Consider the following 16,432-nt stretch of genomic DNA (forward strand, 5'->3'; position numbering starts at 1 on the left):
AAACACGAAATGACTCAGCAACAGCTTGGACTGCTATTAAGATACTTCTGATCATGTTTGCCTGGAACGAAATACCTATTTCAATTATTTTGCCTTCCTACTCCTTGAAAAAAATTAAGCAGCTCACTATCACTTGAAAATAATCCTACAACGTAGATAAGGAATAATTGGTTTTGACTGTATTTAGCTGAGCTCTGCCATAACGGAGTGGACAGAAGGTTACACAACATCACACAGTGCTTAATCTCATTCTTGTCAATAGTCAAAGAACTGCATGACAGACACAAGACAGAGGCATCTTGACATAATGCCTGAGCAAAAATGGTGACCTGACTGCATATATTGAATTTTGATTAAAAAGGGGGGGAGGGGGTGTTGGAGGAGGGGATATTTAAGTTAGCTGACAAGACCCCAGTTTTTAACAAATGCCGTACGCGATGCTGTGCTAGGATGCTCCTGCAGCAGCAGAGCAGGCCCATGGGACTCAGATGTTTTAATTGCCTCCAGCTCCTTTATACATAGAGCTCCTCTGCTGCCTGGAGGCAAGGCTGAGGGTAGTGGCTTACTGGCTGAGCATCCACAACCACAGGACACCTGCTCTGCAATCTTTACATAGGCTGTCAATAGGGTGCTGGGTCCATTTTAAGACTGTCCAGCTGAATTAACGGAGAGAAATTAATTAACAGAAAGAAGAGGGTCTATCGACTTAGTGGAGGAAGGAGAGAGAGGGATGGTTTCTACACCTGAGCCCAGCTAGTTGTGGTGCACAGCTGTGCTGTGATTTATATACACACCTAATATTTTAACAACGTGTACTAAATGACTATCAAGAAATGCAAGGCTTAATTTTATCCCTTAATCTCAGTGCTGTAAAGTGCAGAGGATGATACTTCTTCATTGGTGTTGTTAGCCTGGAGCTCCTTTCTTCTCTCACTAGAAGCTCAGTCTTTCATTTTTCTATGTCTTTAGTCTTGTAAATAAGGTTTCCTAACAGAATTACTCTTCAGGTTACACAGTAATTTATGATACTATGTGCATGTAGTAAGAGAATTTAAGTGCTAGAAGCAAATAGAGGAATATCCATGAACATGTCCGTATTTGCTTCCAGGCATCAGGTAGTTATCTCAGTTATTCGTTACAGAAAGAAATTATGGTATAAGACATAATGTTGTGTTCTGAATTTGCAAGTGCTGAATTAGATGACAGCTATTTCTGTAAGTGTGTGTGCTTATGCAAAGAGAATGAAGTAACAGAAGAGTGACAAGCAAAAACCACGCAGACAAAAAACGTATGTTTCCTCAACCTAATGCAGTGATTAGTCATTGACCCCCTCCATAATCCATTTTCTCCCTGTCCATACTCTTCCGTTGTATGCTTGTCTTCTAAATTGAGTACATTATCCATCAAAACCACAACAGTTTACCAGATAAACTGGTTTTGTTTGGTTGGTTGGTTTTTACTTTCAGATTTAAATCTCCCCTGCTCCAGGGCCCAAGCTATTTCTTGCTTTTTCTTATCCCATTCATCTTTGAGTTCTACTCCTCTTCAGACTTCCGTTTTTACATTTTGCTAGTATTTTATCTCCTTTGCTTTTTAATATTTTTAATTGACTCTTTTTTCTCCTCTCCATTCAGTTTCTGTGAAATGTCATTTTTTCCCATGCCTCTACTGTTTCTCTGCCTTTCCATACTCCCCCCCCTCACACGTTACCCACACACACTCCTTCTGCTGTGTCATTCAGTGCTGCCTGACACCTCACCCTTGCAATTAACTGTGTCTCCCGGTCTTTTGTCAGAAGAAAGCCAAAAAATCACTATTAGCCTCTGTCATGGAGAAAAACATAAATGTCAAATATAGCTCTCTGTGGAAACACAATTATAATAGCATATATGACATAGACATAAAATACAACATAAAAAAATTTGAAAAATATCACGCAACGAGAATGAGAAACTTCTTGCAGACTGCTAGCAAACTGTCCATAACACACACTTTGAAGATCACCAGCTTCCACCCCAAGCCCTGTGCCTCTGCTGGCCCTGGTTTGCTGATTGAAATCCCTAGGCAGCTCTGGGTGCTTCGGGAGATTCAGCCACTGCATGCACTCAGCAGAATGGACACAGCACCTTTTCTAGAAAAACGCCCTCATTCTGATTGCTTTATTTCACTCCTCAGACCCCATTACTCACGCTAGGAGCACATCAGAGGCAGCTCTGCAGAGGGCAAAGACACCGTGCACTCAATACCTCCGCTTCCCGCAGGCCAAGGAGAGGTGCTGACAGACTCCAAGGGGTGACCTGAAAGCACTCCATGGCGATGATGAGCATGATGACTGAACCGTCAAGGCTTAGAAGTTAACTTTGAAATTTAAACTTTGCTAACTTTGAAATTTAAAGGAGTTTGAAGGAAGATGGCAAAGTAAGGATCTATTTTGGATATAAGAAACTCCTCTGGATATGTGTTGGTTTTTTTTATTAAACACAAATATTGTAATGTCAGTATTACAGCTTGGGTTGCTATTTCAGCAAAAAAGATGGTGCTACACTGGGAAGCAATTTTCCAACAGCACAAAAAAGTGCAAAAATATCTGACACTGCCTTTGTATAAAATTATTTTTAGCAGACAATGGCAGATTACTACCACTCTTTAGCCATAAGCTTTTGAAATCCGTATTTCTGCAACAGAACATAAAATGTCTGTGCACTGTCAAACCTGCATCAATCAAATCTCCTGTCCTGGCAGGATCCCCACCAAAACCTCTTTACTACAGCACTATTTACTGGCAGTTAAACAATGTGCTTGAAATTCAACATTTTAAAACCTAAATTTTCTGCTTTACCTCTACAATTGGATATTCGTCTCCCATCATGTTGAGCTGATTTCTGGTGGCCATTATTGAGGTGCCCCGATCTCTGGATTTGAAGGCTGCTTAAAATAAAGATTTGTGTTGCCTTGATGAAGAGAAATGGAGTGGTTCTGAAATGTAGACCCAAACCATTTCAGAATGCTTTCTAAACAAATCCAGGTTTAAATAATTCCTTTTGTTTCACTTTTTATTTTAGAAAACTCCCATTTTCAACTGCCGGTTGAAATTCATCAATTTAAGCAAATTAATGCAAAATCTGTCCAGTGAGGCTTGGGAAAGCATGGACAGAAAAATGTACATTTTCAAGAAGCTGGCTAGGATCAAAAGCTTTTTTTAAAAAAATCTTTACTGGTATCTCATTTAAATCCTCTATGGCAAAATCTGACATCCTGGCTGTGTAGTGGCCTGTGTAAAATGAAATAATGAAATCAGTAGAGCTCCAGCTAGCATCGCAGTGTTTAACATTACAAACACCACATTTCAGATTAACAGGCAAATTCTTCCATAGATGACTTTAATGGGTATAGAAAGGGAATAAAACCTCACGTCAAAGGACAACCCTTCCATTTCAGGCATGGGTCGGATAAAAAGCCCAACATAAGTACTTTGAACTTGGGGGTGCACCTCTTCAGTGGGTATTTTGCAGATCCCCCCTTTGTAGGACCAATCCATCGAGTGTCTTTCATAAACAACATGTTCAGCATGAATAATCTTACATTGCACTTTTAAAAATCCTAAAGGAACACGTTCTAGGCAGGATTTAGGAAGCTCCTTCCTCTCATAATTTCTCTTTTTCTAATAGAGAAGTAACATACAATAGCGTTGAAACGCTAGGTAGAAGGAAGACACCGAGGAACAAGTAACGGCATCCAGAGACATCTGAGGATATGAATGAAAAATATGAGGATATGAATGAAAAATAATTTTCATTCTCCCCCAGAAATACACTTGCTGGACCTGTCAGTTCCCAGGCACTACATGTCATAGCATCTCATTTGTCTGAAAAAGAACCTGAGGTACCTCTCTGCTACAGAGATAGAAAGGTTACCCACACGTGGTGGGTAAACTCTTATGATGCTCACGATGTCTTTCAAAACTGCTGCTCCTGCTTCTCAACTGAAACCACACCATCAGGCGGTGATGCAGTTTTGCCTCCTCAGTGGTATGTAGTGCTGTTGGTCACTGCCTTTGTTGCTGCAACACAGTTAGTGAACGTCAGTCAGGCCCATCGGTCCAGCCAGTTACTGAAAGAAACCCTGAGCTGCGCTAAAAGGCCGTAACATCCTAGCAGATGGTGATGCAAGAAGCCGCTTGAACTTCTGTACCTTCTCCTCCGTCATCTGACAGTGACATTGCCGGAGGCACTGCAACTGCTGAGGCACACCATGCTCCATCGGCCATGAAATGGGACAGAAACATCGCTGAGAAACCATGAGGAGAGGATAAAATACTGTCTGAACAGGGGGGCAAGACCACCATTTTAATGGTCTCTTACTGCTGTTTGCACGAGCAAACAGACTCGGTGAGCTGAATTGAAAGAAGAACTGACGGATTTCCCAAAGAATACATAATGAAGCAACACTGGAAACATCAGAAAAAGAGCCACCTGGTGAAGACAGAGCAGAAACAAAATTTCCCCTTAACAGTGAAAACACAGGGGCTAAGGACTGCTCAAGTACATGCACCTTATCTATGCCTACCTTGTACAAATGATGTGTTGTTTCTGCAGGAACAACATTTCACCTCTCTCTCTCTCTGCAAAGTACTGATTACAACATAATAGAGATTAAAGAAAGGATGAAAACAACCATCCTTCCTAACGCACGGTGTCTTCTGCATCAAGAAGGTCAGCTCCTCTTAATTCTTGCCTGAGTAATCCTTACTCATGCAAAATCTCACAATTAATTCATTGGGGAAAAATGTTGTATTAGCCTAGAAGTCTGAAAACCAGCAGAATGCAAATGCCTTCTTCACAGGAGGACAATGTTATTCAACTGACAGCTCCTTTCAGGACAGTCAGTCGACTTTCTTAAGAATATGTGAAGCCTTAAAACCCTGAAACAGTTTAGCAAGGACCAAAACATCACAGCACAGCAGCTGAGCTAAATTAGTATTGACTGAAATAAAGCAGTCCCCTTCCTGCCCTGCCCGGAAAAGATAAAAACCAAACCCACAACAGTAATTGTAAAATTTGCTCAAAAAGCCTTTCTTCAAGGGCAATCGATTTCTCATATGTAGGTTACAATTTGACTTATTCAGAGGAATAAATACCCATATGGGCAGCAATGGCCAAATTTCAATGTGAATGGATTTCACTTTGTGTTAGAAATATTTGCGCGGCAGCATCAGAAGAAGAACGTGGGCCACAAGAAAACATGCTGCAATGAGCCATGTGAGACTGTGCACAATCAAATTACAGGAGGTAGCATTTTCCAGCAGTTAGAATCACAAGGCGTCGCTTCTATTCTGGGATGTACCTGGCCTTCTGTTTGACCTTGGGTAAAAAAAAAAAAAAAAAAGCATGCACTCTCTCTGGGCATCCCTCTCCTCATTTGTTAAAAGATGCAGGATCCTGTTTGGCAATGCACTAATTAAAATAACCCTGTATTAGGAAGGGAATTTTTATCAGCGCACCCAAATTTTGCTAAAGCACGGGTACACAGGCTACTGATCATTATCATCTTGCTCACTTAAGGAGCACAATATTTTATTTAAAAGTAAAAAATGAAACTTTTATTAATACTTAACAGTTTAAAACATTTTGATTTATTTCTTTCACTGAACATTTAAAATTACAGGGTGGTGACAGAATAAATAATACTATGGAAGGATGTGTAAGTAACTGATTAAAACATCCGCAAGGGGACACAGACTACGTCTTACTGCAACCATGGCAAAATAGAGCCCCTATGGTTGTCCTTAACTCACCTGCCAGAGGGATTCCACCATATGTGCGCACCTGTGCTCACCTGTGGGGAAATTTAACTCTTTCCAGCTGCAAAGTATAATTTTTCAGCAAGCAAGCAAAGAGGGAGAGCTTTTCCCCTTCTTTGCTTTGCCCGCTAGAAGGCTTCAGGAGGTTGCACCTGCTCTCCCAAGCGCAAGGACTGTTCAGCGATTGCTCTCAAGGGTGCAAAACAAAGAAAAGGGGGAAATAAATGAAGCAGCGGGGTGCAGGGTGCGATCTCATAGAGCTGGTATGTCACAGTAACACCAGATATATAGGATATAGGTACCGGGACACGGTCCCCCAGTGCAAGCTGAGCTACAAAGGTGGCTTATACCTCTGTGAGGAGCCATCATCCCCTCAGACCGGTCCTGCCGCATCTACAAAACTTTCATCGAAAATGGTGTTGGAATGAAAAGTTTGGATATGCTGATGGATAACACAACCATTTTTTCGTTTACAGCTCTCCCGGGAGGAAGCAGAGCCAGCAGCACACCAACTCGCGAACCGGGGGCTGACAGAGGGAGCGCGGAGCGGACCTAACGCGGGGCGAGGGACCCAAACCTGACGAACACCGCGCAGGCACCGCGCTACCCACCGCGCCGGCAGCCTCCAGCCCCGGTGCTGTTAACCCCAGTGCTCGCTCCCCGGGCCCTTACCTCCATGCCCAGCCGCTGCTTCAGCACCAGGGCGGCGCACAGGTACCCGGCGCGGCCGACGAAGAGCTCGTCGGAGCCGCACTCGAGGAAGGAGAGCGGGGCGCACACCTCGCTCAGCTCCCGAAACTTGCCCAGCGGCCGGGCGAAGTCGGGCAGCCCCAGGGCTCGGTAGACCAGCGCGGCCACCGCGTAGACCCCGGCGCCTCCCAGCAAGAAGGCGGCGCGGGTATCGGCCTCGCCGCCGCCCCGCTCCTGGGCTCGCAGGCAGGCGTCCACCAGGCGGCGAGCCGCCCGCAGGTAGGCGTCCCGCGACGGGGCGAAGAGCGGGCACTGCGCGACGTGGTACAGCATGTAGGCCACGCCGGCCACCCCGCCGTACAGCCCGCCCTGGCAGCTGCCCAGGGGGGGCAGCTCCCGAAGGATGCGCTCGATGGTGGCGGTCACCAGCGGCACGGCCGCCTCCGCATCCGGCCCCGCCGCCCCCGCCGCCGCCCCCTGGTAGTCATCGAAGCGGTTGGCGAAGCAGCGCTGGCTCGCCATGCCCCGGCTCTGCACAGCGGGCGGGGAGGCGGCGGGCGGGGAGGCGGCGGCGCGGCAGGGAGGAGCGAGGGAGGCGGCGAGGGGCCGCCGGGGCGGGCGGGACGCGGCCGCCCTCAGGGGCGCTGGGGAGGCAGCGCCCGCGGGGCCCCTGCCCGCGGGCCTTCGGGGGGCAGCCCCCTGGGATGAGGGGAGCGGGCGCTGGGTGGATCGCTGGTTAACACAAGCAAGCGAACAAAGCCACCACCAGCAAAGGAAAAGCTCGAGGCGGGCGCTCAGAGCCGCTCCTGTGTGAGGCGAATACACGGTTGTCACGTCTGCCCCTGGGTACGTGAGCTGGTGCAAGCAGGAGTGAATTTATCGTCAAAAATCCGTGACTGCTGGTCAGCTGGCAGCCCCTGGCACTTCCTCTGGTAGGTGCAGCTTCAGTGATTCAGGGCCTCCCCATGGATGCTGGAAAAAGCGTCTTGCCAGAGGCTCCAGCCAGGGCTGGCACAGCTTTTAGCAAGACCAAAACCACACTCCTCTAGACGCCAAAATATTTTCCTAGAGCTGTGGCTCCATAGCTCCTTTGCACGTAACACCTTTCTTCCAGTTCCCCGTACACGACAGCAGAACAAATAACGTGGTTTAGCTCAAAGAATCCCATTGCCTCTGGTAGGCTTGGGGTTAAGACACTTAGCAGAATCACAGAATCGTCTAGGTTGGAAGAGACCTCCACGATCAGCTAGTCCAACCTCTGACCTAACACTAACAAGTCCTCCACTAAACCATATCAGCAAATATTTCAAGCACCATGCTGTTGCTGTTGGATTCCTTTGAATTCACCATGTTCTGGTCAACGTTTTCTCCTCAGATTAGTTTTTTCCTACATTTCCCTAACAGTTCCCTACATTTCTCAAACAGATATGTCAGTGGCTTATCAGCAAATGCTATACATTTAAGATTAATAAACCAAATAAGAGTTGATACAAATCAAAATGTTTCTTATAAAGTCATCTCTTTTACATCCATTTTTGGAAACTGTGATGTGCTGAGTCATAACAAAAGATGACACCATTGGCATAGAAATGTAAGTTAATAAACAGAAAATTAATGAAGATGCTTGGTTGTCAGTTTCTGAAAGCAAAACTCTTTATACCTCTCTAAAAATCTTCGTGGTACTTCTAGGCTTGTATTAGCCCATTCTACAAGCACTGATATGGACAGACTTTTGCCCACTCCATGGGTATACATATCTGCACTGTTATGGCCAGCCTTGGGTGTCCAGGCTTAAAAAAATGATCTTGTAAGTGAAATTTTGGAATTTTTGTTTTTCATTCTGACACATTTTTTTCCCCACGTTTTGAGGATGCTTGCTTCATATTTTCAGTCTTATTCACATTTAAAGGACTGATAGTTTCCTTCAGGCTTTTTGGGTGTCCCGGATAGTGTCGTCCCATTGATGATGAAGGAATCCCTTTACTGGAGGTCCTTATCTCCCTGCACTGAAAGAAACCAAGTGAGTCTCTGTGGTTTAGGTACATCTTTTTGAGAATCTCACCAAGTGGAAATGGATCTTTGCCACTCTCAGCAGCAAAGACATTAAGAAAAATAAAGACTTCACAGGAAAATCAGTGCATTAGCAATGCTATTCTTAAGGAGGGTCAAGTAAGACTGATACAATATTTTTTAGAAAGGAGTCAGTAATCACATGCAGAAGAGGAATGTCTTCAGTGCTCTCAAGAGTCTTTTGACAAAATGAAGAGTGCTTAGACACTGTAGGGTTAGCCGAAGTCATGGAGCAATCAGCAAGAAATGAGAATGACAGTTTCTGCTGTACCTTTTTTGTACAGGAGTATTAAACTGCCAAAGGCAACAGAAGAGTTGAAGAAAAATTACAGAAATGCTTCTTATAGCTGTATACATATTTATTTTTTAAAATAAAGGGCCAAGTCTTAAACTGCTTGTGTTTTCATGTACGAAAGTTTCATGCTTACAGATAAGATGTGTTCTGTATCCTTTTCACTCAAAGCACGCATAGATGCACTCCTGATATGACTGGAAGAGAAGGAGGAATCATAGAGTCATGGAATCATCAAGGTTGGAAAAGCCCTCCAAGATCATCTGGTCCAACCACCCCCCTACAACCAGTGTCACCCACTAAACCACATCCCTAAGCACCACGTCCAACCTTTCCTTGAACACCGCCAGGGATGGTGACTCCACCACCTCCCTGGGCAACTCATCCCAACGCCTGACTGCTCTTTCTGAGAAGAAGTGTCTCCTCATTTCTGACCTGAACCTCCCCTGGCACAACTTGAGGCCATTCCCTCCAGTTCTATCTTTAGTTACCTGTGAGAAGAGGCCAACCCCCAGCTCCCAACCACTTCCTCTCAGGTAGCTGGAGAAAGCAATCAGGTCTCCTCTGAGACTCCTCATGTGTCTCTCATCAGATCATAGCCTGAGGTGTACCCTCCTTTGTGGTCCAAGAGGAATTGTTGGCCTATGGTGTGTGGCTTCAGCTTGAGAAAAAAGTGAATTTCCTCTGTTTCACCCCCTCTGCACTGGTTTGTGCCCCCTAGGCATACTGTGCTTCTGGAAGCCACACAGCTGGAGGCAAGCTGCATGTTATACTAGGAAAGGGTGTGACACAGGTGTGGTGGGTGGAGGTATTGGGGGAGGAGGGACTGGAAGCCTCAAAACTGTTCTTCATCTGGGTAAATCTGTCCTTACAGAACGCATATTCTGGGTATGTGTTTGTAGTGTGTTGATAAAACGTGCAACGATGGAATAACTGCAGTTATTCCATGGCTTGGAGGGTCCCCAGGAGGTCATCTAGCCCAAACCCTGCTCCAAATAGGGCTGACTACTTGGTGGTGTAGTTGTTCCTGCATGCTTATTCACATCCACTTGCTTATTTACATATTCCTTTAGGGAATCAGAGGCATCTGATATTTCCGACAGAGCACAGTAGTGTGTCCACAGTTGTAGTGTCAGGACTGGAGGCATCCCCTAACAAATATCTTAAAGTGTAGTCTGTCATTTGTCTCACATGCTTTTTTACTGATGTATCAATTTAGTGGGCCTTTAGGGTTTTTGCATTCCCACATGGTTGCCAGTTTTGTTCCTACTCTGTATTCCACCTCTCTCCCGAGCTGAAGGTGAAACATTGGGCTCACATACCCAGGCTGAGCTCCAGCAACAGATGTGTGATTAGTGGTGTGAACTGCTACGTAGCTTACATGAACAGGGTTGTGCTAGTGGCTGTTCAGGCTGGTTTGAGCACACCAGCTCTTAAATTCAATGCTAGCTGAATTCCCACGCTGCATATGGAAATCAGCTATCAGTACCCTGTACTGCCTAGTGCTGCTGTTCCCTCTCAGGAGAGCTTTGCCACTGTGGGTCACATTTGCAGCTAGCTCCTCTCCCTGCCTGCTCAGGCTTTGTTCTGAGTATCCACGCTCCTACTGAGTGGCTCTGGGGTTTACAGGACCATCTGTGGCCCTGCCCTGCAATCAGTGCGTGGTTGATAGGCAGCTGGATTTGAGCATTTGGCAGAAGTGGATGAATTAGGCAGAGCGGTTTCATGTCCCCATTAGAAAAGAAGTACCCATTTTCCCCATATGCCCTTCATCTACCTTCCCTGCCATGGGTTCTTGAAGAGTGAAATGCCACTGTGCACTGCAGAGACTGTGCTAGCAGCCAACACACCGAGAAGGCTGGGCAGGAGTGCCAGTCACACAGCAGGGGTGCTCCCAGGGGCTTCACACCACTGTCATTCACCAGCCACATCCTTGTCCTGGCAGTCTCTGGTTGCTCAGAGACTTACACTTATGGTTTCTTACCATAAGTATTTTTTCATTTCTCAGGTTGAGCTGTCCTATAGTATATGGACTCTGCTCACCAGCCGCACAAAAGCTTTTGAATTTTCATTCCTTGACAATAATTGACAGTGACGTGTGAACCTATTTTGAAAATGAAGTACTTCTTGGCATCGCACAGTGGAAGCTCTTTTCCTAAGCCAGCCTTTTACTCCGTTACTTGTGCGTGGTCGATAATACAAACACGATTGCTGCATGACAGAAGTGATGTTTTAGTGCACATATTGCCATTTCATCACAAGGAAAGTTGTCTATCAGAAGATAAAGCATGTCATTTCACAGAGATTATGTTAAATACTGTGTCAAATATTTAAATTATCCCACATCATTTGAATTCCAGTGGGATTACACTGACTGCTCTTGCTGCTTTTATGCAGCAGACCTACGTTCTGGGACTTGCATGTATTTGTTGTTAAACAAGCCAGGCTATGAACAGTGAAACTAATAAGATCTGGCATCTTACTTGTTTGTTTTCTACTTTTCACAGTGGCCATCTTATTCCCAGGCCTGTCCTGTGTCTGCATTTCTCACCATGGTCTCTGCCTCCTAGCCAGGCTGTTCCCATTCGGTTGGTGGGTGAAGTTGAGTTATAGCTGGCCCATGCAACCAAGGGGCTGCATTGAGTTGATTTTTGTTCCAAGGGGGCATTAAATTGCTGTACACAGCCCAGTGTCATGAAATTTAGGGGTTGAATAGGAATTTAATTTCTTCAAGGCTCAGTCTTTATTACCAAATTTGGATGAAATTGGCCAACAGGTGCAAAATTACGGGAATAGTGTAAAGCGATGAAAGGTAGATGGGCAGTTATGCATGACCGTGTATGCCTTGCTTCCTTAGGAAACAAGGCTAGAGAGGTTTTTTTGTTTGTTTTTGTTTGTTTGTTTGTTTGTTTTGTGCTTTTGTTTTTGTAACAAGATACTGAAAGTGTGGGCAGAGGTACTCATTACTTACAGAATTACTTCTGGTTACAGAATATCACATTATCAGCTTGAAAAGGCAACTTTACTTTAGAAAGGGTATCGGGATAGATAAAAACATAGCTACTGGTATGAAGTCTCTGAAGATTTTTCATTGGGAAAAAGTATTACATTTTCTCAGTACCTCTCTGTATGCTGATTTGCCCATTTATAGACAGGTGAATCACCACACAGTTGTTGTCAAATGCTGAGGCTCTCTGTGGAGCAGGAAGTTTGACATTCTAAGTTTGGGCTTATCTGGCAAAAATCTGTCTTCAAAACAGCATATGCAGACCCCATCCTGAGCCACCCACAGGCATGGTTATTCCTAGCGTTCTTCCCTTGGCTTGAACCTACTCAAACTGGCAGGGTGGTAGAGTTCTTTTCCGCAGATACATCTCTCACAATCTTCAGTTTCTTTGTCATGCAAATTGTGTCCGATTTTGTATGTTCAAGGTGATTTCTAATGAACCAAGAGTACTTCTGTATGCTTAGAGAACAGTAGTTAATTTGCAGTTCTCTGCATGGTTCCAGCATTAGCCAACACAATAAGGAAGCAAAAAATCCCGCTGTGCACTCCATTATTGATATTAAAACAAACTAGTTATTTTTGTCTGACTAATTAGTCTGTCAGTACAACATACATTGTCAATTTTAAATTTCCTTATGTGCATCTATTCTATCATTGATGTTAATGTGAGATCTGAGATTTTAATTGTAACGTTTTTGTCAGATCCAGAATTTGGAACCATTTCAAAGTACAAGAGCAAAAATCAATACCTGAAATCAAGTAATGTTTTTACCTGAAAGCAGCTAACATTTTTATCTGTCACACTTTACTTCAATTTTCTTATCTGTACATTTCGCTATTCCCTTTGTGCTACCTGATCTCAGTAATTGTTGTGATAGAAATGTTAACCTTTTATTAACAAATCATGCTCCTGCTTGGCAGGGCAGGGACTTCACCCAGCAGACATCATCCTACAGCACCTGCAGGTGATGAAGGAAGCTGGGGACGGTGACCGAGCTCATTGCAGCCCCAAGATCAGGCACAGCCCCAAGCACGAATAGTAAAATGTTGGGATTTCAGGCTATGTGACCAAATCTGATAAGAAAATGTCCTGGGGTCTTAAATACAAGTAACTATGAAGTTGCTTTTATGTCCTTGAGAAAAGGTAGCACCTCCAGAAACAAGGCACCCCTTAACCGTATGCTAGGAAGTTGGATTCATGCTGATTCTAATGTGGATAGAAGATTTCCAAGTCCCGAGTCATCAAAAACAGCACAGCATTTGCACTTTTTAAAAAATTTCCATCTTGGCCACACATACTGACCAGATCCAACATCTCTTAGCTTGATGTGTTTGAGAGGTTCAAGTGCCGGGCAATACAGCATGAGTTACAAGATATGTACTCCCACCTAGAAATACTCTCTTACCCAGAAGCAAAAATTCTTTGAGGTGTTGCTGTTTCTGTTTTTTTGCCTTTTGTTTTTGTTTTTGTCAAACTAGTGAAACTTTTTTGCAAGGCTGGGTTTGCAAAACTGAAAACTTTAATATGAGACTTCTAAGAACTTTCTATCCCAGCTATGTTCAGCAGACCCCAAGGAGTAACAAGGCCTAAGTTAGGGCACATGAAGTCACACAAAATTGCATAGGTCTAACTTTGTGCAAGGGGGAGCAGCCTGGTCTAGGTGCTTTCATGAGTTAGCAGAATGCTGACTTCTCTCCATGGGATCCCAATCCGTTATACTTTATGATGGCAGACCTAGAAAAACAAGATCACCTGGCTTAGCGTGTATAGTTATTTCCCACTCAAACAATAAAACAGGTGACTTAATTTAGGACATTGAAAATAAATTAGGTTGATATTTAAGAGAACTCCAGTTACCTTGGAAATTTTCCAGATGGATACATTTCAAAACACAACTCTCAATGTATTCACAGCATGGCTGGGTTTGTAAGGGAGCTCTGGAGGCCACCTGCTCCAAGCCCTGCCCAAGCAGGGCTACCCAGAGCAAACTGTCCAGGACCATGCCCAAGTGGCTTTTGGCGTTCCCCAAGGAGGAGACCCCACAGCTTTCTGGGCAGCCTGAGCCAGGGCTCCTCACCAGCACAGCACAGAAGTGCTGCCTGCTGCTCAGAGGGGGCCTCCTGAGCTCCAGTTTGTGCCTGCTGCCTCTTGTCCTGGTGCTGGGCATCACTGAAAAGAGCCTGGCTCCAATCTTCACCCTCCCTTCAGGTACTTATGGACACTGATGAGATCCCCCTGAGCCTCCTCTTCTCCAGGATGAACGTCCCCTGCTCTTTCGGCCTCTCCACACTGGAGAGGTACTCCAGTCCCATAAACATCTTTGTGGCCCTTCACTGGACTCTACAGTAGCTCCAGGTCTCTCAAAAGAGAAAATGCCAGAGGTCAGAGTTTTTAATTCTTAGGAACCCTGAAGCAATGTATGGAGTACCTTTTTCTTAATACAATGATAATGTTTTCTTGGGAAAGTGCCAAGAACACTTCAAAATCAATTTCTGTTCACTTTTATTTACAGCTCTTGTGATTAGTACTCCGTCTGTCTTCATTTCATTGCTATATGTTAGTCTGATGGGATGCATAGAAGCTGTGATGAAGATTCATCTATCAGAGTTTATGCTATTTTGCTTGTTCAGCATCCCAGGGGGAGGTAACAGAAATGTGAAATACATTGTAATCTCTGTTGCTTTTTTTTTTTTTTTTTTTTTTTTGGTAAAAGCAAGCTACAAAGTCATAAATTGCAATAGTATGAAGTATTGGACTTTGAACAAAAATATTTTTGCTTTATTTTTTTTTTGCCCTCAGATGTGTAAACTGTGATGCTGTAAATGTTTACACCTGGGATTTAGCTTATACACATGAATGGTACCTCACTGTTCTCAGTAAATAATGTGTGCAAGATCATGGTCGAAGATTGTTCCAGAATGCCATTAAACATTTTTGTTTTTCTAGTCTTCAGTTTGCAAATGCCTTCAAAAAAACAAAACAAAAAAAAAAAAAGCTGGAAGATGCATAAAAATAATTCACAGCGTCATGAATTATGCAAGAAGACGTTCTTGTTCCCTGTAGATAAGCAAAATGTTCAGGTACTGAAATATAAATTTTGGATTACAAAATTGGGCTCTGATTCAGAAAACCATTTGGGTCAGAAGTACAGCTAACATCCTTAATATAAAAGATGCATGTCTGTGGGAAGCCCCTGCAGGATCGGTTCGGGAAGGACGGCATCCCGTGGGAGGGACCCCACGTGGTTACTATAATTTGCCTATAAGCCAGATGTTTGAAGTTTGTTAATTAAAAAGGCAATGTAGAGAAAAGAACATATATGTATATGATAGGTATACACAAAGAAATTCTATATATGTATGTGTAAGCTCATTTCAAATTCGAAAATAAAATTTGCTCTGGCAAGTCTGCAAATGGTTTTAAAACAAAGGCGCTGCTTTCTCTGATTATTACCTTTATTTTTACACCTTAATAAAAACAAACACAACCAAACAGTTACACCTACTCATTTACCCTATGGTTTATTTGCTGGTTTCCTCACTGCTGTTGGTGAAGTCAGTCTGTTTTGCTCCACTTCACTGCTTTCAGCACTTTTGCAAAAGAGATGAACCTTGACACTACTTTTTAGAGTCACAACCAGTTTATATGAATTTGCCTGCATTTGCCTTTTTCTCTGGCTGCCCATCCTTCTCTGTTCCCCTTTGTCAGATTCAAAACCTGGAAAAAAAAAAAGCCATCAGCTTTCTGAAATCAGGCACTGAAATACAGCTTGGTGAGCAGCCCCTCTGCTGAAGAGGATGCTGGACTCAATCATCAGAAGTCCCTGCAATAAGAACTTCTGTCTTTGTTCTTGTAAGTGCAGCTGTGATGCTGGCAGGGCTGGACTGGCTGGCTTTCTGGATGACCCACATTTGGATTCTTGTTCTTCAACACACAGTGGCTTTCACAGATGTCAGTGCTGGCTACCTACTGTGGAGAAATTAAACCTCTGCATGTTAGCCAATGTACAAACTGTTCCCTCTCTTTAACATCACTTCACCTTCCAGTGTAGGAAGGCTCAGAGGCACACACTAGGGTACTTAGTCACATTTTCCCATATGCACCTTTAGATTTCGCTGTTGTTTTGTTCAGGAGATGGATTTAAGTCTAAAATATCTCTTCAGATTAGAGCAACCCTGCATCAATAGATCAGACCAATGTTTTCAATGGGCTTGACTCGTGTTTGTGGTAAGGTCCTGGACTTCCATTTGTATGAAACTCTTATTTTTGCAGAATGTTTCCTGGAGCTGAGTCTGTATCAGTCTTGGCTGTCACTCCAGTTGCTTGGGCTGTTAAAAAGATGGAAAAACGATATATCCGACCTTGTTCAGCACAGGAATTTTCCACTGGCTGCCTCCCACCATTGCCATAGAGAGAGTTTCTGAGTGAGAGGGGACGTGTTCCAAGCATTATATGGCCCAGTGATGACCTCTTCCTAAAATAGCACCTGAAGATCATTAGCTTCTGGAACAAGATAGTGAGCTCCTACTCTCCCACCCACATACCCCTGCACGTATGTCCTGGGGAGTGTGG

General features: G+C 44.1%; 1 protein-coding gene and 1 long non-coding RNA gene across 2 annotated transcripts in view; both read right to left on the bottom strand.

The window, feature by feature from the left end:
- Positions 1–7,230, bottom strand: part of LANCL3 (LanC like family member 3) — a 32,168-nt gene extending 24,938 nt beyond the window's left edge. The window contains exon 1 of the mRNA XM_068686590.1: positions 6,473–7,230. Within this exon, the coding sequence (XP_068542691.1) occupies positions 6,473–7,012 (540 nt within the window). The 5' untranslated portion in view covers positions 7,013–7,230. The remainder of the gene's footprint in view (positions 1–6,472) is intronic.
- A 1,000-nt stretch (positions 7,231–8,230) lies between these two features.
- On the bottom strand, positions 8,231–9,045 carry LOC137858614 (uncharacterized). The gene is made up of 2 exons (XR_011097884.1): positions 8,989–9,045; positions 8,231–8,496 (listed from the first exon to the last, which is right to left on the bottom strand). It is a non-coding gene; the product is annotated as an uncharacterized lncRNA (long non-coding RNA).
- Between the last annotated feature and the right edge of the window lie 7,387 nt (positions 9,046–16,432).

The sequence above is a fragment of the Anas acuta genome, chromosome 1 (genome assembly GCF_963932015.1).
Source record: "Anas acuta chromosome 1, bAnaAcu1.1, whole genome shotgun sequence".
NCBI lineage: Eukaryota > Metazoa > Chordata > Aves > Anseriformes > Anatidae > Anas > Anas acuta.